This window comes from Pongo abelii, chromosome 11 (genome assembly GCF_028885655.2).
Source record: "Pongo abelii isolate AG06213 chromosome 11, NHGRI_mPonAbe1-v2.0_pri, whole genome shotgun sequence".
Lineage (NCBI taxonomy): Eukaryota > Metazoa > Chordata > Mammalia > Primates > Hominidae > Pongo > Pongo abelii.
In genome coordinates, this window is record NC_071996.2 from 135,915,895 (window position 1) to 135,941,409 (window position 25,515).

Sequence of the window (25,515 nt, forward strand, 5' to 3'; positions counted from 1 at the left end):
GGGCTACGGGATGCGCGTGGCCGCCGGCCTCCTCGTGAGCCTCCGCGTGGCCCCTGGGGCCTCAACTGCGGGAAGGACAGAGGCAGGCTCATGAGACGCCGCAGCCCGACGGGGTTCCCGGGCACCGGGAGGAGAGACACAGGCCTGGGTGGAGAGGCCCCAGCCGCGGGCCTCATTCACTGGGGAAACCAGGGACCAGGAGGGCTCGGCGGGGCCACCACCCCCGCGTGCACAGTGGAGTCTTCTCTCCTGTCTCCCTCCCTGCACACACGTGCGGGTCCCTGGGTTGGGAGGGCCCTGATGGGAAGGGGGAGGCGCCGGGCACGGGGCCTGGCACGTAGTGGGCCTTCATTGAAAGGCTGTCCCTCTTCCCTTCGCCTTTCTGGTCCAGGACCTGCCCCAGCCGAGGCCGGGCAGAATGGGGTGGGGGGTGGGGGGGAAGGAGCGGACGCTGGAGTGAGGAGGTGCGGTCAGGGGCGCGTCTATGCTGCGCTTTCAGCTTTCCGCGCTGGACACAGACAGAGGCTCCACAAAGCGGCCAAAGAACCAAATTTGTTCTTGCGGAGGTCCGCAGGATCGACCACTCCAACCCCGATCGCTGGCTCCTTCTGCTCGGTGGCCCGACAGCCCACCCGTTCCTTCCCCAGGGGCGAGCGCCAACGCCCCAGGGTCGTGGATACACAGCCCACCCCCTTGACGGCCCTGATGGAGACCTGCTTCGTCCCCCCACCCACCCCCACTCCCAGTCTGTGACCCCGACCCAAGCCACTCCTGGCTTCAATAGGTTCTCCCCAGAACCCAAACTTGGGTGAAGTTTCACCTCCCGCGGGGTGCAAGCAGACGAAGCCGGGAGGCTCCGCGCAGCGGCCGCAATGCTGGCAAGGGCTGCAGGGATTCGGCGCCATTTACCCGGCAGATGCGCACCAGAGCAGGACCTGGCCTAGCGGGCCCGCTCGAAACCAGAGCCTGAGCCTGAGCAGAGCTGCGTGGGCAGCCGCTGTCTCCCAGCGCCCGCTGCCTTTTCTGCCGCCGAGCTGCCAGCGCGCGGGGTCCAGCCGTGTCCCAGGACCAGTAAGGGCAGCGGGTACTCCCGGGAGGGGTCCCTTTGGATCCCGCGTCCCCACTACGAGCTGCCCACCAGCCGGCTAGAAAGGGTCTGGAGCCACGCAGCTGGGGGCCGTCATGCCCCAGCCCACAGCCCTGGAGCACTGCCCGGGGAGGACTCCTCCTAAAGGATAAGGGAGCCCTGATGGAGTGCTTGGGCTACCCGCACAGCGCCTGCGCACCTTCACCAGGGAGCTTCCTTGTCCTCCTGGGAACCCCTGTCCAGGATGAGCTCTCCCCGGGGCGTCTGGGCTTCTGGTTGGCCTCGCTCTCTTCCCCCGGTTCCTGACCCAGGGAGAGCAACGGAGTGCCCTGCCAGAAGAAGGCCTGGGGCTGCGAGTGCAGCCCCCATGGTACCAATGCACAGTTGACCCAGAGCACAGCAATCGCGGCCAATAGAAGGAGACGTGGGTTTAGCCTCTGACCACACAGTCCTGGTCACCCTGCACAGACTGCCAATAAAGAGAGGTCCGAGGCCCAGCTCCTTGGCTCCCCTGCAGTGTCTCCAAAAGGGAAGCTGAGGCTGTGGGTGAGTGGGTGATGCCAGCGGTCCAGGCTCCAGTTCCACCTTGCACAAAGGCCTTCCTAACCTTTCATCAAAAAATATTTCTGCAAGGACATCTGCCCAGCAACCACCTGTCCAACCTCAGACTGGTGCCACGCATATCCTTGATCCTTGTAGCCAAGGATAAATATCTCGAAACAATCCTGTGATCCTCGTCCATTTTCCTTTAAAAACCTTTGTCTTCCTTCACCTCCCTAAATTCACACGTACTTTCCTATGGCCTGCTTATTCCCAAGCGATACCTATTTGCAAAGAAAGTTCTTTTTATTTTAGAGTCTTTCTGTATTTGTTATGCAGTGTCACATAGCGGAGCCAGAAGTGGGACCGAAGTGAATTCATCTTGGGTGAATCAGAGTCTCCTGGAATCTAACACAGTGTTGACTGAGCCCTTTGCAGACTGCCTTTCCAGGAGTTGTTTTTCTGTTCTGGTGAATCTCCTCAAATACCCAGACTCCCTCCCTTTGGTCAGTTCCTTTTTACTTTATTCTGGATGTGATTTGATTATAAGTCACCCTTAAACAAAGGACGTTGCATCCCTCCTGGGAGTGTAAATGTTGGATTTTTTTCTTTTTTTCTTCTTGCTTCTTTGCTTTTGGCAAGCACTTTCTGGTGTAAAGAGAAGTGCCCTTCTGGTTTGAGGACTCTGATTTCTACAGAATTAACATTCTGTCTGTTAGGCAAGTCTTTTCTGGTGAATTCACTTTTGCTTCTGGATGCCTGACTGAATATTATGTTTGATGTGCACACCTTGGTTGAAATTTTGTGAGCACTCTGATTTTGGTTTGATTTTGGTTTGGTTTCCCACGTCTTTAAATGATTTGGCTCATTTTTTTTTTTTTCTTGCTTGTTCCTGAACATCTTCTGATCATCCCACAGCAAAAATAAACATAAATAGTTTAGCACCATAGGAAATGTTAAAACACACATACACACGGTGAGGGTCGGTCCCTCGAGGTGGCTCCCGCCTGTAATCCCTGCACTTTGGGAGGCCGAGGTGAGAGAATGGCTTGAGCTAAGGAGTTGGAGACCAGCCTGGGCAACATGATGAAACCCCACCTCTACAAATAACACAAAAATTAGCTGGGTGTGGTGGCACCCACCTGTAGTCCCAGCTATCAGGAGGCTGATGTGGGAGGATTGCTTGAGCCCAGGAGGTCGAAGCTACCATGACTTGTGGTCCTGCCACTTTACTAAAGCCTGTTTAACAGTGAGAATTGTCTCAAAAAATACACATATGGTGAGTGTGAGAAAGCCACCTGAAAGAACCTAGGGTGTCACCACCATCTAAAACACTGGTCCAGACTCCTGACAGTCCCTGACAGGGTTTATAGAATTTTCTTTGCTTCTCAGAGATGAAAAAAAATGGAATGGCATTCTCAGACACCAAGCATGCCAGATTTTCTGGGACTCCAGTCAGCTACATGGCTTTCCCTGTGCGCATTTCAAAATCAATGGCCATCATTGGAATCATTTGAACTCCCCAAATTTGCTTTTTCCTAATACTGAATTTTAAAACTGCCAACTACAAAGTTAAATGGAGAGCCTTCTAAGTTGTCTACTTCTCTCTCTCTCTTTTCTGCCTACTTGGAATCTGCTGACATTTCTGCTGGTATTAAGATAAACTGATAATATCACACTCCAGCCAACATAAAAACCAGTAAGGAAGGGGTCTTGAAGGGCTTTCAAATTAATGGCTCGATAAATTACGACAGCTCCACGGCAAACAACAACCTAGAGACCTTTTGGAAATGTAAATTCAGGTTTGCCTAACAGCTGCTTAGGGTGATGGAACAGTCCATGGAAGGATTGATATTAGAAAAGAACAGAATGAGAGAAATGTTTATAAATGTTAGGCGCTCAGATTAAACAGGTCAAAATCATGAGCTCAGAGCAATAATGAAAAGGATCTCTGTTTCTGGCATAAAAACTGCTTCTGTGCTACACAGGGGCCGGGAAGAGCTGAACAAACTGCTAAAATGCTTCCCACCGACATGGAGCTGTCAAGCAACTGAGAGTGGCAAACAGAAGAGAAATTTGTTACTGGACTTTTCAAAACTGCTGGAAGATTTTGTTTTTTGTACAAAATCCAGCCAGTCCTAGCTAAAATTAAACAGTTAGTATTTAATCCCTAATCTCATTTGAAACTGAAAAAGGATAAAGGTAGGCTCAAAGAGATTAAAATAAAAACCAGAAAACTAAACTGCTTGCTAGGCGCGGTGGCTGATGCCTGTAACCCCAGCACTTTGGGAGGCCAAGGCACGTGGATCACTTGGCATCAAGAGTTCCAGACCAGCCTGACCAATATGGAGAAACCCCGTCTCTACTGAAAATACAAAATTAGCCAGGTGTGGTGGCGCACACCTGTAATCACAGCTACTTGAGAAACTGAGGCAGGAGAATCACTTGAATCTGGAGGCTGAGGTTGCAGTGAGCCAAGATCGAGCCATTGCACTCCAGCCTGGGCAACAAGAGCGAAACTCCATCTCAAAAAAAGAAAAGAAAAGAAAAGAAAACTAAACTGTTTTACCCAAAGTTTTGGTTTGCTGCCCTCATAAGATTGCTTATCAAGACTAATGACAATCATTTTTTTTTTTTGAGATGGAGTTTCTCTGTTGTTGCCCAGGCTGGAATGCAGTGGAGTGATCTCACCTCACTGCAACTTCCGCCTTCCAGGTTCAAGTGATTCTCCTGCCTTGGCCTCCCAAGTAGCTAGGATTACAGGTGCACACCACCACACCTGGCTACTTTTTGTATTTTTAGTAGAGACAGGGTTTCAACATCATGACCAGGCTTGTCTCCAACTTCTAATCTCAGGTGATACGCCCGATTTGGCCTCCCATAGTGCTGGGATTATAGGCATGAGCCATGGTGCCTGGCCCTGAAAATCTTCAAGTTTAGCTTTGGGACCTCTCCCATTTTCTCAGAAATCTCATTTGGATCCAACTGTGTTTTACAAACCTGTGAGTCCACATTACAATGTTTTGCTGTCTCATGACTAAAATTCTGAAATGAAAGCTATAAGGTCTTATTTGTGTTTCTGTCTATGTATGTATGTTTTTGCATGTTGTATGTCGTGTCTCCAAGTTGAAATCTCACATAGTCAGCTAGACATCCCTTAAGGAATTCTATTCAGGGTGGCCGGACATGGTGGCTCATGCCTGTAATTCCAGCACTTTGGGAGGCTGAGGCAGGTGGATCAGCTGAGGTCAGGAGTTCGAGACAAGCCTGGGCCACATGGCAAAACCCCATTTTTACTAAAAATAAAAAAATTAGCTGGGGCTGGTTTTGTGCACCTGTATTCCCAGCTACACAGCAGGCTGAAGCAGGAGAATCACTTGAACCAGTGGGGGCAGAGGCTGCAGTGAGCTGAGATCATGCCACTGCACTCCAGCCTGGGTGACAGAGCGAGACTCTGTCTCAAAAAAAAAAAAAAAAAGAGAAAAAAGATAAATTAAACTTGTTAAAATATATAGTGAGCAGGGCATGGTGGAGCATGCCTGTATTCCCAGCTACTCAGGGGGCTGAGGCAGGAGGATTACTTGAGACCAGGAGTTCGAGGCCAGCCTGAGCAACACAGCAATACCCCATCTCTAAAAAAAATATGTATATAGGCTGGGTGCGGTGTCAAATGTCTGTAGTCCCACCACTTTGCGAGGTCAAGGTGCGTAGATTGCTTGAGCTCAGGAGTCCCAGACCAGCCTGAGCAACATGGCAAAACCCCATCTCTACCAAAAAAAAAAAATACAAAAATTAGCTGGGCTTGGTGGCGTGTGCCTGTAGTCCCAGCTAGTGGGGAGGCTGAGGCAGGAGAATCACTTTAATTCGAGAAGTAGAGGCTGCAGTGGGCTGTGATTGCACCACTGCGCTCCAGCCTGGGTGACAGAGCGAGACCCTATCTCAAATATATATATAATATATATATTACAAATATTATATAATACATATAACATATATTATATATATACACACACAGATATATACACACACATCTATGTATGTAGATGCATACACGTATACATATATAACATAAAAATGAACCCAAATACCTTTTAGTTCACGTGATTTAACTACATCTTTGATAAATAAGCTAGTTTTAAATTTGTTGATAAAATAAAAATAAAATATATTTAGCATCTTCTTTTCTTTCTTTCTTTCTTTTTTTTTTTAGACAGAGTCTTGCTCTGTCAACCAGGCTGGAGTGCAGTGGTGCAGTCTCGGCTCACTGCAACCTCCACCTCCTAGGTTCAAGCAATTTTCATGCCTCAGCCTCCTGAATAGATGGTACTACAGGCACGCCTCACCACCCCCGGCTAATTGTTTTGTATTTTTAATAGAGAATGGGCCTAGCCAGGTAGGCCAGGCTGGTCTCGAACTCCTGGCCTTAAGCGATCCACCTGCCTCGGCCTCCCAGAGTGCTGGGATTACAGGCGTGAGCCACCCCGTGCGCGTCCATCTTTAGCATTTGCAGTGTACATTTTCCGCTGAGTTTGCGGGTCAGGTAGGATTATACGTGTCTCTCCTAGATGCTTCAGGGTCATAAAACTTTAAACCCAACCTAAAAACAGAGTGATCTTTGCTTGTGGAGTTCTTTGATAAATAAAATAATTTGGTATTTCTACTTTAATGAAAACAGCTCTGTCTTACAAGTTACTGGCAAAATACCTATTTATTTAATTTAAAGGTTCTTAGGTGAACATCTGAGAGTCACAGGCTACAAAAGTTGTGAACAGGAAAATAACCTGAAATGAGGACTAGCTTTGTGTAATATCTCAGTATTCAAAATTAATGGGGATATAGTTGTTAAAAATATAAATTAGGTAACTGTAAATGGCATAAATGTCTATAAATAAGCTTTTCATAGAATTTGAGATTTTTTTGTTTGTTTGGTTGGTTGGTTGTTTTTTGGCAGATTCTCTCAATGGGGCCCAAGATGGAGTGCAGTAGTGCAATCTCGGTTCACCGCAACCTCAGCCTCCGGGTTCGAGTGATTCTCCTGACTCAGCCTGCCAAGTAGCTGGGACTACAGGCATGTGCCACCATGCACAGCTAATTTTCGTACTTTTAGTGGAGACAGGGTTTCACCATGTTGGCCAGGCTGGTCTCAAACTCCTGGTCTCAAGCAATCCTCCCCTCTTGGCCACCCAAAGTGCTGGGATTACAGGTGTGAGCCACTGCGCCTGGTCGGAATTTGAAATCTTTTTTTTTTGGGATGGAGTTTCACTCTTGTTGCCTAGGCTGGAGTGCAATGGCATGATCTCGGCTCACCAGAACCTCAGCCTTCTGGGTTCAAGGGATTCTCCTGCCTCAGCCTCCCAAGTTGGAATTACAGGCATGTACCACCAAGCCCAGCTAATTTTTGTATTTTTAGTAGAGATGGGGTTTCTCCATGTTAGTCAGGCTGGTCTCGAACTCCCGACCTCAGTTGATCGGCCTGCCTCGACCTCCTAAAGTATTGGAATTACAGGCAAGAGCCACTGCACCCAGCCAGAATTTGAAATCTTAAAGTCAGGTTATGTTACATTAAGTGACAGATACTCATTAAATATAGGGGTCATTTCCAAATAAGATAAGACACAAAAACATAAATTGCCGAACATAAATATAAGTGTGTTTGTGGCTTCTTAAAATTTTATAGAACTACCAAATATATTGGGGTTGTACTGATACACATTAAAACAGTGATGTTTCTAAAATTATAAATAGTTCTCATCTGTAAAATACTGATATGTGACGGTCAGTTGGCCAACATGGCGAAACACTGTCTCTACTAAAAATACAAAAATTAGCTGGGTGTTGTGGCGGGTGCCCATAATCCCAGCTACTGGGGAAGCTGAGGCAGGAGAATCACTAGAACCTGAGAGGTAGAGATTGCAGTGAGCTGAGAGCATGCCATTGCACTCTAGCCTGGGTGACGAGCGAAACTCCATCTCAAAAAAAAAAAGAAAAAAATATTTTTTTCTTTTGCTTCCTGGTTTTTCACTAGAAATTAAGGTTGCTAAGAGTTAAAAATTCTAATTAATCTATACAATTCCGTGGACCAAGTGTACCAAAAAAAGATGCATTTTTGATAAGAAAAATTATTTAAAATGTGTAAAAACATGTTTTTGCTTTATTTGGTATTGTTGTATATTTAAAATTATTTGAACTTTTTATAAATTAAGAAAAATAGAGATAGGAGTCTGCTATGCTGCCCAGCCTGGTCTCGAATTCCTAGGTTCAAGTGATCCTTCTGCCGCAGGCTCCCAAACTGTTGAGATTGCAGGTGTGGGCCACTGCACCTGGCCAAAATGTGTTCTTTATGGAAATAAATGAATAATTTTGTCTAATTTGGAGATTATATAATGTTGTCTCAAAATATAGATTTATGAACTAAATAAAAACAAGACAGAAAGGAACCAGTAGGAGAGAGATGTGAAGAATGTTACAGGTATGAAGATATATTTTTGGTAAAAACAGTTAAAAAAAAAAAAGAATTCAGAATGACAAAGGATCTTGTGTTGTAAATTTTCTGTCCTAAATAAAATGACTTATTACTTAAGAAAGGCGAAGTTTAGGTCAAAGCAGAGGTCTAAGCATGTCATGGAATTGCGAAGTCATGAAAGGTTTGTGAAGGATGAATTTGTGAAAGAAATTTTTGTATGTGATCAAGTTGGCTAAAATTAGAAGGAAATTATTTATGAGTCTTTCTAAGGATTGAGCTTTCATATTAAAACTATACTGAGGCTGGGCACAGTGTCTCATGCCTGTAATCCCAGGACTTTGGGAGGCCAAGGCGGGTGGATCACTTGAGGTCAAGAGTTGGAGACCAGCCTGGCCAACATGGTGAAACCCCATCTCTACTAAAAATACAAAAATTAGCCAGGCGTGACGGCACATGCCTGAAATCCCAGCAGCTCTGGAGGCTGAGGCAGGAGAATCGCTTGAATTTGAATCTGGGAGGTAGAGGTTTCAGTGAGTCAAGATTGTGCCACTGTACTCCAGCCTGGGCAACAGAGTGAGACTCCATCTCAAAAAAAAAACAAAAACGTACACTGATATTGTCTTCTTAGGCTCTAGAAGAAAAAAAAAAAAAAAAAAAAAAAGAAAGAGAAAGAAAAAGAAAAAAAAAAAACTACTCTGATTAAAAAACCAAAAATTTACGGCCACGTGTGGTGGTTCATGCCTATAATCATAGCACTTTGGGAGGCTGAGGCGGGCAGATATCTTGAGGTCAGGAGTTCAAGACCAGCCTGCTCAACATGGGGAAGCCCCGTCTCTACTAAAAATACAAAAATTAGCTGGGTGTGTTGGCAGGTGGCTGTAATCCCAGCTAGCTGGGAGGCTGAGGCAGGAGAATTGCTTGAACGTGGGAGGCGGAAGTTGCAGCGAGCAGAGATGACGCCACTGCACTCCAGCCTGGGCGACAGAGTGAGGCTCTTTCTCAAAAAAGAAAAAAAGAAAAAAAAAGCACCTAAAAATTTGGTCCCCTATGTTAGTACAACAAAGTTTTCTTGAAGTATAGATCTACTCTTAGAAAATCTAGAAGAGTTATTAATTTTTACTTCTGAAATATATTTCACATCTAAACTAAAGCTTTCTTTTCTTTTCTTTTTTGAGACAGGGTCTCGCTCTGTCACCCAGGTTAGGGTGCAGTGGCATGGTCTTGGCTCATTGCCACCTTGACCCGCCGGGCTCAAGGGATTCTCCTGCCTCTGCCTCCTGAGTGGTTAGGACTACCGCCTACTGTGCTAACTTTTTGTGTGCGCCACCACACCTGGCTAACTTTTTTATTTTTGTATAGACAAGGTCTATGAAAATTCCATCATTGGATAAAACTCTTAGAAATCTAATATTTCACTAGGCATTTCACTCCATGATTACATTGTATGTCACAGAAATAACCAAACTTCCTTGTCAATTGCTAATTACAATAAACTATCATCAGATTTTTTTTTTTTTTAATATAAGTAGAGGCTCTCTTTCTGTCACCCAGGCTGGAGTGCAGTGGCACAATCATAGCTCACGGCAGTCTTGAATTCCTGGGTTCAACTGATGCTTCCGCGTCAGCCTCCCGATTAACTGGGACTGTAAGTGCATGTAACCATGCCTAGCTAATGTTTTTATTTTTAATTTTATTTTATTATTTTTTATTTTTATTTATTTATTTATTTTGAGACGGAGTCTCGCTCTGTCGCCCAGGCTAGAGTGCAATGAGGCACCTCGGCTCACTGCAAGCTCCGCCTCCCTGGTTCACGCCATTCTCCTGCCTCAGTCTCCCAAGTAGCCGGACTACAGGCGCCCGCCACCAAGCCTGGCTAATTTTTTGTATTTTTTTTAGTAGAGATGGGGTTTCACCGTGTTAGCCAGGATGGTCTCAATCTCCTGACCTCGTGATCCACCCGCCTCGGCCTCCCAAAGTGCTGGGATTACAGGCATGAGCCACCGCACCCGGTCATGTTTTTTATTTTTTATGCAGACGGGATCTTGCTATGTTACCCAGGCTGGTCTGCATTTCCGGGTCTGAAGCTGTCCTCCCAAAGTTCTAGGATTGCAGGTGTGAACCTCCATGTCAGGTCTGAACTTCAATCATATTTTTAAGAATGGCTATTCAAAGTCTCTGTCATCCACAGTGTTGTCCTTCCCTAAAAGCGTTTCCGATCAGATTCGTGGTAAAGATGTTACCAAGTACTCTTAGGACAAGTTTCTGATAACTTTAAGATCAAAGGACTAGGCTTGCTTGGTGGCTCACGCCTGTAATCCCAACACTTTGGGAGGCCGAGGCGTGTGGATCACTTGAGGTCAGGAGTTCAAGACCAGCCTGGCCAACATGGTGAAACCCCGTCACTACAAAAAAAAAAAAAAAAAAAAAAAAAAAAAAGACCTAGCTGGGCATGGTGGCAGGTGCCTGTAATCCCAGCTACTCAGGAGGCTGAGGCAGGAGAATCGCTTGAACCTGGGAGGCAGAGGTTGCAGTGAGCTGAGATCACGCCACTGCACTCCAGCCTGGATGATACAGCGAGACTCAGTCTCGCAAAAAAAAAAAAAAAAAATTAAAGGACTAAATAAAATTTTTTTCAGACCACAAGTGAAAAAACATGAATTTGTGAAACAATTAATCAAGATCACACAGAACAAAAATTAATGACATGAAGTTAAGTAACCAGTGAAAATCTGTGCTTAAAACAGAAAGCTTAAACAGTGCTTAAATCAGTGTTTAAAACAGAGAGCTATGACCTAAAGAATAATTACAGAATTGAACACTGAAGAAACCACCACCCGGATCAAGAAATGGACTATGACCAGGATCTCCCCACCCCACCCCATACCTTCCCTGTTCATAACAATACCCATTCCTTTGTCACCAAAGGAAACTGAGTTGTTGGGTTTGTTTGTTGGTTTTTGTTTGTTTATTTAGAGACAGAGTCTTGTTCTCCCACCCAGGCTGGAGTGCGGTTCACTGCAGCCTCACACTCTGGCTCAAGTGAGCCTCCCAACTCAGCCTCGCAAGTAGCTGGGAGTACAGGCATGTGCCACCACACAAAACTGATGTTTAAATTTTTTCTAGAGATAGAGTCTCCCTATGTTGATCAGGCTGGTTGCAAACCCCTGGGCTCAAGCAATCTTTCTTACGTTGGCCTCCCAAAGTGCTGAGATTACAGGTATGAGTCACTGTACCTGGTCTCCCTGAATTTTTTGATACTCATTTCCTCTTCATAGTTTTATCCCTCATATAGTTTAGTTTTGCCTAATTTCAACTTTATATACATAAAAGATATGTTGGATCCTATGTATTCTTTTGTGATTTGCATCTTTTGTCCAGCTTTATGTCTGTGAGATTCATTTAATCTGTTACATATTACCACTGGTTATTTCCATTGCTGTATACTGTTCCAATCATAAGACAATTGACTTTTTATCTTCTTTTTGTTTTTTTGAGACGGAGTCTCCCTCTGTCACCCAGGTTGGAGTGCAGCGGCACAATCTCAACTCACTACAACCTCTGCCTCTCAGGTTCAAGAGATTCTCCTGCCTCAGCCTCCTGAGTAGCTGGGATTACAGGTGCACGCCACCACACCCAGCTAATTTTTGTATTTTTAGTAGTGATGGGGTTTCACCATGTTGGTCAGGCTGGTCTCGAACTCCTGACCTCATGATCTGCCTGCCTCGGCCTCCCGGGATTACAGGCATGAGCCACCATGCCCTGCGACATTTTATCTTTTCTGTTGTCAAGCAACATTTGGGGCTGTTTCAATGTCTGGCTATTTAAACAATGCCACTTTGTACACGTTGGTGCTTTCCTCCTGGACATGTGCCAAGTTTCTCCAGGACACTTACCCAGGACAGAATTGCTGTCTCGTGAGATGTGCACAGCTCAACATTCAGAACGATGCTCCTATTGGTTCCTCCACTTCCTGCCAGCTCCCTAGGGATGGACTTTTAAAATTTGGCCAATCTGGGATCTGGGATACCACCCCACCCAGTGTGGTTTCTTCTACATTGGTGGACACCTTTTCACACACGTTTATTGATATTTCTTCTTTTTCTGTTTTTCTTTTTCTTCTTGAGATAGGGTATCCCTATGTCACCTGGGCTGCAATACAGTGGCTCAAACATAGCTCACTGCAGCCTCAATCTCCTGGGCTCAAGTGATTCTCCCACCTCACCCTCCAGAATAGCTAAGAGGAAAGGTGTGCACCACCACACCTGAGTAATTTTTTAATTTTTTGTAAAGACAGGGTCTTTCCATGTTGCCCAGCCTGGCCTCAAAGGATCTTCCAGCCTCACCCTCCCCAAGTGCTAGGATTACAGGCCTGAGTTAGGAAACCAGGGCGATTTGTAGCTGAGGATCGCTTAAGGTCATCATAAGAACAGCATTGAAAGAAACTTCCCACTACACAGTCATCAGAATGGCTGAAATAAAAAATATGACAACACCAGATGCTGGCAAGTATGCTGAAAAAGTCACTCAGCTTGCTGGTGGACACATAATGGTACAGCCAATCTGCAAAACAAGCTGGTAGTTTCCCCAAAAACTACACACGCAACCACCATACAACCCTGGCCATTTATCCAAGAGGAATGAAAATATATGTTCACTCAAAAACCTACCCATGAATGCTCATAGCAGCTTTATTTATAAAAGCCAAAACTGGCTCCCTCTCCCTCTCCCTCTCCCTCTCCCTCTCCCTCTCCCCCGACTCCCTCTGTCCGTCTCCCTCTCCCTCTCCCTCTGTCCGACTCCCTCTGTCCGTCTCCTTCTTCGGTCTCCCTCTCCTTCTTTTTTCGGTCTCCCTATGTTGCCGAAGCTGGACTGTACAGCGGTGGTCTCGGCTCGCTGCAACCTCCCTGCCTTGGGCTCCTGTGATTCTCCTGCCTCGGCCTGCCAAGTGCCTGGGATTGCAGGCGCGCACCGCCACGCCTGACTGGTTTTTGTGTTTTTGGTGGAGACGGGGTTTCGCCCTGTTGACCGGGCTGGTCTCCAGCTCCTGGCCTCCAGTGATCTGCCCGCCTCGGCCTCCCGAGGTGCTGGGATTGCAGACGGAGTCTCGCTCACTCAATGCTCAATGGTGCTCAGGCTGGAGTGCAGTGGCGTGATCTCGGCTCGCTACAACCTCCACCTCCCAACCGCCTGCCTTGGCCTCCTGAAGTGCTAAGATTACAGCCTTTGCCCCGCCGCCACCCCGTCTAGGAAGTGAGGAGCGCCTCAGCCTGGCCGCCCATGGTCTGGGATGTGAGGAGCGCCTCTGCCCGGCCGCCCAGTCTGGGAAGTGAGGAGCACCTCTGCCCGGCCGCCCCGTCTGGGAAGTGAGGAGCACCTCTGCCCGGCCGCCCCATCTGGGAAGTGAGGAGCACCTCTGCCCGGCTGCCCCGTCTGGGAGGAAGTGAGGAGCGCCTCTGCCCGGCCGCCCCATCTGGGAGGTGAGGAGCGCCTCTGCCCGGCCGCCCCGTCTGGGAAGTGAGGAGCACCTCTGCCCGGCCGCCCCATCTGGGAAGTGAGGAGCGCCTCTGCCCGGCCGCCCAACGTCTGGGAAGTGAGGAGCGCCTCTGCCCGGCCGCCCAACGTCTGGGAAGTGAGGAGCGCCTCTGCCCGGCCGCCCCGTCTGGGAGATGAGGAGCGCCTCTGCCCGGCTGCCCCGTCTGGGAGGTGAGGAGCGCCTCTGCCCGGCTGCCCCGTCTGGGAGGTGAGGAGCACCTCTGCCCGGCCGCCACCCCGTCTGGGAGGAAGTGAGGAGCGCCTCTGCCCGGCCACCCCATCTGGGAGGTGAGGAGCGTCTCTGCCCGGCCGCCCCATCTGGGAGGTGAGGAGCGCCTCTGCCTGGCTGCCCATCGTCTGGGAGGTGAGGAGCGCCTCTGCCCGGCTGCCCCCTCTGGGAAGTGAGGAGCGCCTCTGCCCGGCCGCCCCGTCTGGGAGGTGAGGAGTGCCTCTGCCTGGCTGCCACCCCGTCTGGGAGGAAGTGAGGAGCACCTCTGCCCGGCCGCCCCATCTGGGAGGTGAGGAGCGCCTCTGCCCGGCCGCCCTGTCTGGGAGGTGTACCCAACAGCTCCGAAGAGACAGCGACCATCGGGAGTGGGCCATGAGGACGATGGCGGTTTTGTTGAAAAGAAGGGGGGGGATGTGTGGGAAAAAGAAAGGAGAGATCAGATTGTTGCTGTGTCTGTGTAGAAAGAGGTGAGCATAGGAGACTCCAGTTTGTTCTGACTAGGAGAAATTCTTCTGCCTTGGGATGCTGTTGATCTATGGCCTTGCCCCCACCCCCGTGCTCTCTGAAACATGTGCCGTGTCAACTCAGGGTTAAAGGGATTAAGGGCGGTGCAAGATGTGCTTTGTTAAACAGATGCTTGAAGGCAGCATGCTCTTTAAGAGTCATCACCACTCCCTAATCTCAAGTACCCAGGGGCACAAACACTGCGGAAGGCCGCAGGGACCTCTGCCTGGGAAAACCAGAGACCTTTGTTCATGTGTTTATCTGCTGACCTTCTCTCCACTATTATCCTATGACCCTGCCACATCCCCCTCTCCGAGAAACACCCAAGAATGATCAATAAATACTTAATAAAAAAAAAAGAAAACTAAAAAAAAAATAAATAAATAAAATAAAAAATAAATAAATAATAATAATAAAAAAAGCCAAAACTGAAAGCTGCTCAAGCTTCCTTCAGCAGGTGGTTGGTTAGACATGCTGTGGTGCTTCCATCCCGTGAAATAGTGCTCAGCGCTGCAGAGGAGCCAGCTACTGGCACACGCTTGGATGAAGCTCCAGGAAATTATGTTAAGTGAAAAAAACGCCCTTCCCAAGAGATCACACATTGTTTGTTTGCATTTATGTAACTTAGTTGAAATGACAAAATGTTAGAGACACAGGATGCATAGCAGATTGCCAGGGATTAGGGACAGGGGAAGAGGTAGAGGAAAGAGGTAGCCTGGTTATAAAAGCGACCCTGTGGGGTTGGAGCTCTTCAGTATCTCAACTATGGTGCTGTTACACAAACCTACCTGGGTGATAAAATTGTATACACACTCCCACACACATGAACAGGAACACAGGTAACACTGGGGAAATCTGAATAATAACGGTGGATTACGTCATTGAGGGAAACTAAGCACAGAGCACAAGGCATTTGTCCGTCCTTCCTTCTTTCCTTCCTTCCTTCCTGCCTTCTTTCTTTCTTTCTTTCCTTTTTTTTTATTGAGACAGAGCCATGCTCTGTAGCCCAGGCTGGAGTGCAGTGGCATGATCTCGGCTCACTGCAACCTCTGCCTCCCAAGTTCAAGTGATTTTCCTGCTTCAGCCTCCTGAGTAGTGGGGATTACAGGCTTGTGCCACCACACCCGCCTAATTTTTGTATTTTTAGTAGAGACAGGGTTTCACCATGTTGGTCAGGCTGGTCTCAGACTCCTGACCTCGTGATCCACCCGCCTCGTCCCAATGTGCTAGGATTACAGGCGTGAGCCACCACGCTTGGCCAAGGACATTCTTTTATTATTTTTCTTTCTTTCTTTTTCTTTTTTTGAGATGTTGTCTCACTCAGTCACCCAGGTTGGAGTGCGGTGGTACAATCTCGGTTCACTGCAACCTCTGCAGCCCAGGCTTAAACCAACCTTCCACCTCTGCCTCAGGAGTAGCTGGTACCACAGGCGCACGCCACAATGCCTGGCTAATTTTTTGTATTTTTTTATATAGTTGGGATTCTGCCATATTGCCCAGGCTGGTCTTGAACTCCTGAGCTCAGGCGATCCACCCACCTCGGCCTCCCAAAGTGCTGGGGTTACAGGCTTGAGCCACCATGCCCAGCCTGCTTGTATTATTTCTTACTATTACATGTGAATCTACAGTTTGTCAAAAATTCCAAATTAAAAAGGAAACTCGGGCCGGGCAGGGTGGCTCAGGCCCGTGATCCCAGCACTTTGGGAGGCCGAGGTGGGCAGATCACGACATCAGGAGTTTGAGACCAGCCTGGCCAATATTGTGAAACCCCGTTTCTACTAAAAATACAAAAATTAGCCGGGCATGGTGGTGCCCGCCTCTAATCCCAGCTACTCAGGAGGCTGAGGCAGGAGAATCACTTGAACCCGAGAGCCGGAGGTTGCAGTGAGCTGAGATCATGCCACTGCACTCCCACCTGGGCGACTGAGCGAGACTCAGTGTCAAAAAAACAAAAACAAATACGAAACTCGGCTGGGTGCAGTGGCTATTGTCTGTAATCCCATCAATTTGGGAGGCTGAGGCGGGCAGATCACATGAGGCCAGGAGTTTGAGACCAGCCTGGCCAGCATGGTAAAACTCCATCTCCACTAAAAATACAAAAATTAGCCGGGCATGGTGGCGGGAACCTGTAATCCCAGCTACTTGGGAGGCTGAGGCGGGAGACTCACTTGGACCTGGGAGGTGGAGATTGCAGTGAGCCAAGATTGTGCCACTGCACTCCAGTCTTGGCAACAGAGTGAGACTCCATCTAAAAAAAAGTAAATAAAAATTTAAAAAATTTAAAAGAAATTAGCTGGGCATGGTGGTGCACACCTGTAATCCCACCTACTCGGGAGGCTGAGGCGGGAAAATCGTTTGAACCTGGGAGGCAGAGGGTGCGCGAGTCAAGAAGGCGCCACTGCACTCCAGCCAGGGCGAGAGAGTGAGACACCATCTCAAAAAAAAAAACCAAAAAAAAAAACCGAACAAAAACCAAAACAAAACAAAAAAAACCTCAGGATGGCTGTGAAAGCTCCTGACTGGCTTTGCCTTTGGAGTGAATCAATCAATTAATTAAGGGCGTGCCCGTTAGTGAGTCTTCTCTGACCTTTAGCCAAGAATGTTCCTAATTCAGCAAGATGAAGCAGGAGGTAGAGGGAACTAAGGGGCCAACAAGCAAGAGACAGGAAGGGCCCATGAGGGTGACATCTTCCCTGAGAGCCCCAGGACAACCAGCAGGAAGTCAGGTGGGTGCAGGCAGGAGGACCCCAGAAAGCTCGGCCTGAAGGGAGGCCCGTGGGGGTGGTGGGGAGTGGGGTAGGGCAGGCAGAGGCTGGGCAGCAGGTGAGGTCCCCTGGATTCTGGGGGAGAAGCCTGGGGCTTGAGGTAAACAGGCCTGAGTGGAAAAGGGGCTGCTGTGGTTGGGCTGGGGTGGGTGGAGCTGGAGGAGCCTTTTCTTCTTGGACCAGTTTTTGAATTGTGCTACATAACACAGTACATCAGATTTACCTTCTTCACCATTTTCAAGTGTTGAGTACACACATATTGTTGTGCAGCTGATTTCCAGAACGTTCTCATCCTGCAACCCTGAAGCTCTGTCCCTATTAAACTCCAAATCTAACCCTAACCCGAACCCTAATCCTAACCCTAACCCATTGCCCCCTCCCCCAGTCCCAGGTAACCTCCAGTCCACTTCTGTCTCTATGAATTTGACTCCTCTAGGGACCTCAGAGAAGTGTGTTCATGTGCATTTGCCCTTTTTGTTATTGTTTTTAAGAATCTTATTTTACAGGAGACAGTATTTGTCCTTTTGTGACTTTCATATTTCACAGGTGTAATGCCCTAACCGTTCATTCACATTGTAACAGAGTCTTCTTCAGGGCCTCCTTCAAGGCTGCATGATATTTCGTTGGGTGGATGACCCCATTTGGTTCCTTCTACCTTTTGGGTATATATATATCCCAAGCTGGCCTGGAACTCATGAGCTCAAACAATTCTCTGACTTGGCCTCCCAAAGACTGGGATCACAGGTGTGAACCACCACACCCAGCCGTCCTTTTGGTGATTCTTGTTTTCAGATTTTTTCCAAATTTTATTAAGACTGTGATAAACCAGCCAGGCATGGTGGCTCATGGCTGTAATCCCAGCACTTTGGGAGGCCAAGGCGGGCAGATGCCTTGAGGCCAGGAGTTCAAGACCAGCCTGGCCAACATGATGAAACCCTGTCTCTACTAAAAATACAAAAAATTAGCCGGGTGTAGTGGCTTGCACCTATAGTCCCAGCTACTTGGGAGGCTGAGGCAGGAGCATCACTTGAACCTGGGAGACAGAGGTTGCAGTGAGCCAAGATCACGCCACTGCACTCCAGCTTGGGTGACACAGTGAAACACTGAAAAAATGTTTTTCGAAAATGAAAAAAAAAAAAAAAGACTGTTATAAACCCTTGGATTGAAAAAGTTTATAATGATAACTTCTACAATGTAAAAAATAAAACAGTAAAAAGAGTTAAAAAGTAAAAATAAATAAATAAAATTATCAATGAACTCTAATCAGAATAAATATAAAGTTGAAAAACACACTAAACAAATCACTGTATTATTTAGGAAAACATGCATATGTGGTAAAAAACAATCATCAGCAAAGTCAAGATTAACCAAAATACAGGATAGTCGTTACCTCTGGGGAGAAAGGTGGGAGACTCAAAGGCTTTAAATGTCTTAGTAAATCTTTTTCTCAAAAAAGATTTATCCCTACAGGGTAAATAAGGGTTTATTTTTGTTACTCGTCTTTAAATGGAACAGATGGAAAATATTTTTTTGCATGACCACAACAAATGGAAAATATATTAATGAAGTTCAGTCATTCTTCTGTTTTACTCATAATAACAGAAGCCAGAAACCTGGGGGTTACCTTTGACCACTCCCTCACCAACCAAGTCCAATTAATTTTCACTTCTAATCACACCTATAATACCAGCACTTTGAGTGGCGAAGGCGGGCAGATCACTTGAGACCAGGAGTTTGAGACTGGCCTGGCCTTGATGGTGAAACCCCATCTCTACCAAAAATACAAAAATTAGCCAGGCATAGTGGTTCATGCCTGTAATCCCAGCTACTCAAGAGGCTCAGGCAGAACTGCTTGAATCCCGGAAGCGGAAGTTGCTGTGAGCCGGGATCACACCATTGCACTCCAGCCAGGATAACAGACCAAGACTCAGTCTCAAAAAAAAAAAAAAAAAAAGGATCACTTTCTATTCTTCCCCACCCACAGCACCAAACCCTGGCCCCAGCCACTTTGATTCTCACCAGGAACCCAAATCCCTCCCTCTTCCTTAACACCCCTGCTCTAATCCAATCTCCACACAGCAGCCAAAGCCAACACTTTAAACATGATTAACTTTGTCTGTCTTCAACTTGAATCTCCCTCACTACCCTCCTTTTCTATCAGAAGCAACAGAGAGACAAGTAAATTGCCCAAGGCCACACAGCAGGACACGGCAGAGACAGGATTCAGAATCTACTAGTTTTGACAGTCCACATGTCTCATCCACCCACTATCCCATTTTGGGTGATCCCAGAAAAGGGTCAGCCACTGCCCTAACACAGGGTAATCTCAGACAAGGACAGAGGATTTCTCCTCCAATCACCACTTCCCTTCCTTTATCGGCCTAACTCCTAGTTATCCCTAATTCTCAGCTCAAACCACACTTTCTTTTTTTTTTTTTTGAGATGGAGTCTTGCTCTGTCGCCCAGGCTGGAGTGCAGTGGCGTGATCTTGGCTCACTGCAAGCTCCACCTCCCGGGTTCACGCCATTTTCCTGCCTCAGCCTCCTGAGTAGCTGGGACCACAGGTGCCTGCCACCACGCCCAGCTAGTTTTTTGTATTTTTTGTAGAGACAGGGTTTCACCGTGTTAGCCAGGATGGTCTCGATCTCCTGACCTTGTGATCCACCCGCCTCGGCCTCCTAAAGTGCTGGGATTACAGGCGTGAGCCACTGTGCCTGGCCTTCAAACCACACTTTCTAGGAAAGGCCTTCCTAGGCCCCTTGTCCTATTCCAGCAACTCCCCACAATTTGATGGCCAGCACTTTGTACATCTCTAAAAACATTCCTCTTCCACTAGATTGTGCCCTCCACAAGGGCAGAGGTCTGTTTTGCCCACGATTGTGGCACATGTCACACACCCTTGAGCACTCTGGTTCCTCTCCAAATCCATTTCTCCTGAATGTGGGCCCAGATTGGTGGCTCAAGTCTGGAACCCTAGCAGTGTTGAAGGATCGCTTGAGCCCAGGAGTTCAAGACCAGCATGGGTAACATAAGGAGATCCTGCCTCTACACAAATTTTTGAAAATTAGCTTCACATAATGGAAGATACATGGGAGGCTGATGTGGGAGGATCGCTTGAGCCTAGGAGGTGTGCCGTGATTGCACCACTGCACTCCAACCTGGGTGACAGAGCCAGACCCTGTCTCAAAAAAATAAATAATAAAACAGAAAGAAAAAAATGATGGCAGGATATCTGAACTGCAGAAATACTTTTTAACTCAGCCTGAGGCTATCAAAACATCTGATCCCCATGTGAAAGGCTACAGTTCTGGGCCTGCTCAGGGCCCATAGAAAACAGAGTCTGCCCAGGCACCTTCTACCTGTGCAAGGGAACAGGTGTCACAATCAAGTGCACAAGCTGCTCTGGAAGACCCAGCTCAGGCTTGTCTGGCCGAGGGCACTAGACTCTCCCCAACTATGTCGTCCAAACATTAGTGCGAGTGCACCCACACAAACACATACACAATCACACACAACACGTAAGCAATGGGCAGGACTGGCCCGGCCCCACTGAGTGTTGTCACCATTGGCCCCACAGCTGCCCACAGCCCTGGAGCTCTGGGCCTAGATTCCTGCCAGCCCCACCTGTCCAGGCCAAGGCCAGATGTTGGAGCAAGGGGGTGCCAGGGCAGCAAAGCCCCCCACGTGCCCCTTTCCCAACAGGCCCAGGCTCCTGGCATCAGAAAGCTGAACACAGTACCTGGCCCAGACTGTGTGCTTCCAGCCTCCCCTCCTCTCAATACCAGAACAGAGCCTGGCCCCAGCTCCCAGGAAATACAGAAAAAAAAAAAAAGGTGAATGAACGAGTGACAGGGTGTCTTGTTCCACACAAGACACAGTGAGCAGGGGTTGGAGGAGGGGCTCCTGGCTGTAGGATGCACACTGCACTATACCCAAAACCCCACCCTTCCCTGGGGAATACCTGGTCCCAGGACCCCAGCCCCAGCCCAGCCCAGCCACACCCTTCCACTCCCTTCAGCCAGTGTGGCTTCAGGTCAAGTGGCTGGGTGGGGTCAAGGTGGCAACAAGGGGAGGGGCCAGGAGACAGTTTTCCCTGATTTAAACCCAGGCAGCCTGGAGTGCAGCTCATACTCCATACCTGGGATTTCCGCCTGGCCGCTCTCCTACTGCTTCCAGACATGCAGGGGCCCTGGGTGCTGCTCCTGCTGGGCCTGAGGCTACAACTCTCCCTGGGCGTCATCCCAGGTAATGAGGCTCCCCCAGCTGCCCCTACACACACACACACAGGGCACCCCCCAGCCCAGGCTGACCTGATCTTTGCTCTCCCCCTGGCCAGTTGAGGAGGAGAACCCGGACTTCTGGAACCGCCAGGCAGCCGAGGCCCTGGGTGCCGCCAAGAAGCTGCAGCCTGCACAGACAGCCGCCAAGAACCTCATCCTCTTCCTGGGCGACGGTGAGTGAGCAAGGCCTTCCAGCCCCGCAGCCCTCACAGCCCCGGCGCCCGGACCCTCGGTGGTTCCAGGACAGCCCTGGGGACCAAGCCTCACACACTTCTGTTCCTTCAGGGATGGGGGTGTCTACGGTGACAGCTGCCAGGATCCTAAAAGGGCAGAAGAAGGGCAAACTGGGGCCTGAGACCTTCCTGGCCATGGACCGCTTCCCATACGTGGCTCTGTCCAAGGTAAGTGCTGGGCTACCTTAGAGTCCTCCAAGGAGAGAAGGGGAATCCTGGCTATGGAGTGTGGTGGGAGGGAGGGACGGACCCTAAACAGCTGGGGCTCCAGTAAGGAGCTGGAGGCAGTTGGAATCCCAGAGGACAGAGATCAGGGTCTGTGTGTCTGCCCCAGAGAAGAGCTCAGAGTGTCTCTGTCCCCAGACATACAGTGTAGACAAGCATGTGCCAGACAGCGCAGCCACAGCCACGGCCTACCTGTGCGGGGTCAAGGGCAACTTCGAGACCATCGGCTTGAGTGCAGCCGCCCGCTTTAACCAGTGCAACACGACACGCGGCAACGAGGTCATCTCCGTGATGAATCGGGCCAAGAAAGCAGGTGAGCTGGGGCCCGCTGCGGGGTCAGGGCCAGGTCACAGACCTCCATCGCATATCCTGACCTCTATCACCCTCAGGAAAGTCAGTGGGAGTGGTGACCACCACACGGGTGCAGCACGCCTCGCCAGCCGGTGCCTACGCCCACACGGTGAACCGCAACTGGTACTCGGACGCCGACGTGCCTGCCTCAGCCCGCCAGGAGGGGTGCCAGGACATCGCCACGCAGCTCATCTCCAACATGGACATTGATGTGTGACCCCAGGGCCAAGGGCTGGGGCTGGGCAGAGAGTAGCAGGGGGCACCAGCTCAGACCCAGGCCACCAACAGCCTGATCTGGGCCAGCAGAGTCTGGAGGTGGGGTTGGGGGCGTAGAAGGTGAAACCCTGGCAGGGGCCATTCCCATAGCCTTCGGGAGGGGAGTCAGGGGCTGTGCATGAGGAAGTGGCACAGGGCCAGCCAGGTCCCCAAACCCACCTGCCCCATCCTCTGTTCCCAGGTGATCCTAGGTGGAGGCCGAAAGTACATGTTTCCCATGGGGACCCCAGACCCTGAGTACCCAGATGACTCCAGGCAGAAAGGGACCAGGCTGGATGGGAAGAATCTGGTGCAGGAATGGCTGGCAAAGCACCAGGTGATGGGGGCTGGTGGGTGTGCTGGGCACAGCAGAGGGAGGGCAGAGGTGTGGGGCTCGGGGCTGTGGGCTGAGGCCTGGCTCTCTCTCTCCCCGCAGGGTGCCCGGTACGTGTGGAACCGCACTGAGCTCATGCAGGCTTCCCTGGACCCGTCTGTGACCCATCTCATGGGTAATGACCCCCTTCCTGCCCTGGCATCCCTCAGATGGCCTCAGATGGCACCTTCTGAGCCTGTGTGCACATCCGCCAGCACCCTCCCACCCCCAGCCTGCCAGTCACCACGGGACCCCTTGTCCCACAGGTCTCTTTGAGCCCGGAGACATGAAATACGAGATCCACCGAGACTCCACACTGGACCCCTCCCTGATGGAGATGACGGAGGCTGCCCTGCATCTGCTGAGCAGGAACCCCCGCGGCTTCTTCCTCTTCGTGGAGGGTGCGTGGTGGCCCCTGCGGAGTGGGGGTTGGGGGTTGGGGGTTGGAGCAGGGCAGGTTCAGCATCTCCCCACTCTGGCCTTCCTGCAGGCGGTCGCATCGACCATGGCCATCATGAAAGCAGGGCTTACCGGGCACTGACTGAGACGATCATGTTCGACGACGCCATTGAGAGGGCGGGCCAGCTCACCAGCGAGGAGGACACGCTGAGCCTCGTCACTGCTGACCACTCCCACGTCTTCTCCTTCGGAGGCTACCCCCTGCGAGGGAGCTCCATCTTCGGTAGGCCTGGGGAGAGTGGCAGGTGCTGCTGCATCAATTAAGTGGGTGAAATCTGAGCCTCAGTCTCCTCCTCTGGCAAATGGGAGTAATGCTGGCACCAGCCCTGTAGGGTCTCCTGAGGACTAAGCCCCTGACCAGGCAAAAAGTGGCGGTGCCTAGCACGTGGGAGGCACTCCACAGCTGTGTTCAGCTCAACCACTGGTACCCCTCTCTCTGCAGGGCTGGCCCCTGGCAAGGCCCGGGACAGGAAGGCCTACACGGTCCTCCTCTACGGAAACGGTCCGGGCTATGTGCTCAAGGACGGCGCCCGGCCGGATGTTACCGAGAGCGAGAGCGGTGAGTGCCGCGGGGTGGCCCCTGAGGGGGACCAGGGTGCCAAGGATGGGGGGCTGGCGGGAAGGGGTCACCTCCTGTCTGCCTGGAACTGAACCCTCCTAACGAAACTGAACCCTCCTACCAGAGAGCCCCGAGTATCGGCAGCAGTCAGCAGTGCCCCGGGATGAAGAGACCCACGCAGGCGAGGACGTGGCGGTGTTCGCGCGCGGCCCGCAGGCGCACCTGGTTCACGGCGTGCAGGAGCAGACCTTTGTAGCGCACGTCATGGCCTTCGCCGCCTGCCTGGAGCCCTACACGGCCTGCGACCTGGCGCCCCACGCCGGCACCACCGACGCCGCGCACCCGGGGCCGTCCTCGGTCCCCGCTTCGCTGCCTCTGCTGGCCGGGACCCTGCTGCTGCTGGGGACGGCCACTGCTCTCTGAGTGTCCCGTCCCTGGGGCTCCTGCTTCCCCATCCCGGAGTTCTCCTGCTCCCCACCTCCTGTCGTCCTGCCCGGCCTCCACCTGGAGCTGTCACTCCCGGAGTCGCCACACAGAAGTCCTGCCACGGAACCTTCCCCTCCCAGTGCGGCCTGGGAACTGAGCCCTTGACACCACGCCCTTTGCTCTATCTTGCTCTTCAAATTTTGGCCCCAACTCCAGGGACTGGGGATTTGTGCCTGGCAGCTGCCTGCATTTCAGGAAAAGAGGAGGCTCAGACCATCCAGCACCCGCCCATATCCTGAGGTCGATCAGGCAGGCTCTCTCCCCGGGGACATGAGGCACTCAGACCTAGGGCCCCCTGCGCCTTTCTTAGCTTCAGTCATGGCAGCACCTGAGGGACACAAGGACTTGGGTGCATCAGGACGCCTGGAGAAGCGTGGCTTCCTGCCACCCTGCAACCCACCCTGCCAGCCAAGGAGGCTGCTGTGGCGGGATCCCAAGGGGGACTTTGACACAGTCCTCTACCGTCCCTCCACTGGGCTAATTCTACACCCCTGTGCCCCTCCTAGGGGCCTATGAGGCAGAGAGGCTTGCCCCAAGTCACAGCCACTCAGATGCTCTAAGTCCCGTAAAGTCCATTCCAGCACCCACCTGAGTTCTGAGGAGCACTTGGGAAGCTCTGGGTGCAGGATAGCAGCCCAGAGTCCATGGCCCCTCCTAGGCCATCTGGGCGCTGGGCACGGATTTCTCAACAAGGAAAACTCATTACCTACCCTCCCCCGGCCTCCATTCTTCTGGGAAACACAAAGCAATAATAAAAGGAAGTGTTAGACAATGTAATGCCAGTACTACTTCCTAGGAGAAAAATCATGAGTGAATGTGGACACACTGGCTGGAGGGGTGGATAACACAGGCCAGGAGGGGCTGCTGAGGAGCAGACAATTAAGCAGGAGACCTGAAGAGAGTGGGGGCTTGAGCAAGGCAGCACGGCAGCACCAAGGCCCTGGGGCAGTGCCAGCAGGCTGTCTGGGAGGCCAGGGGCTGGATCAGAAGGTGGGTAGATGGGGGAAAGCTTGGGGGGTCAGGAGGGTGGGCGACATGGGGGACCATGAAGTCTAGGTAGAGGGGTGTGGTTGGAGGTCTTTGAGGAGGGCTGTGACCTGACCTGGCTGGGAAATGAGCACTCTGGCTGCTGCCAGGAGAAGGGTCTGGTCTTTTGGATAGAGGATGGGGGTGG

The 25,515-nt window shown here is 50.3% G+C and overlaps 1 protein-coding gene across 1 annotated transcript; it reads left to right on the forward strand.

Annotated features, from left to right (window-relative positions):
• The first annotated feature begins 21,247 nt into the window (after window positions 1-21,247).
• ALPG (alkaline phosphatase, germ cell) lies at window positions 21,248-25,118 on the forward strand. The gene is made up of 11 exons (XM_002812987.4): window positions 21,248-21,365; window positions 21,457-21,573; window positions 21,686-21,801; window positions 21,997-22,171; window positions 22,248-22,420; window positions 22,667-22,801; window positions 22,901-22,973; window positions 23,104-23,238; window positions 23,328-23,519; window positions 23,739-23,855; window positions 23,980-25,118. The coding sequence occupies exons 1-11, from the start codon at window positions 21,299-21,301 to the stop codon at window positions 24,276-24,278; spliced, it is 1,599 nt and encodes a 532-aa protein (XP_002813033.3). The 5' UTR covers window positions 21,248-21,298; the 3' UTR covers window positions 24,279-25,118.
• Window positions 25,119-25,515: the final 397 nt, after the last annotated feature.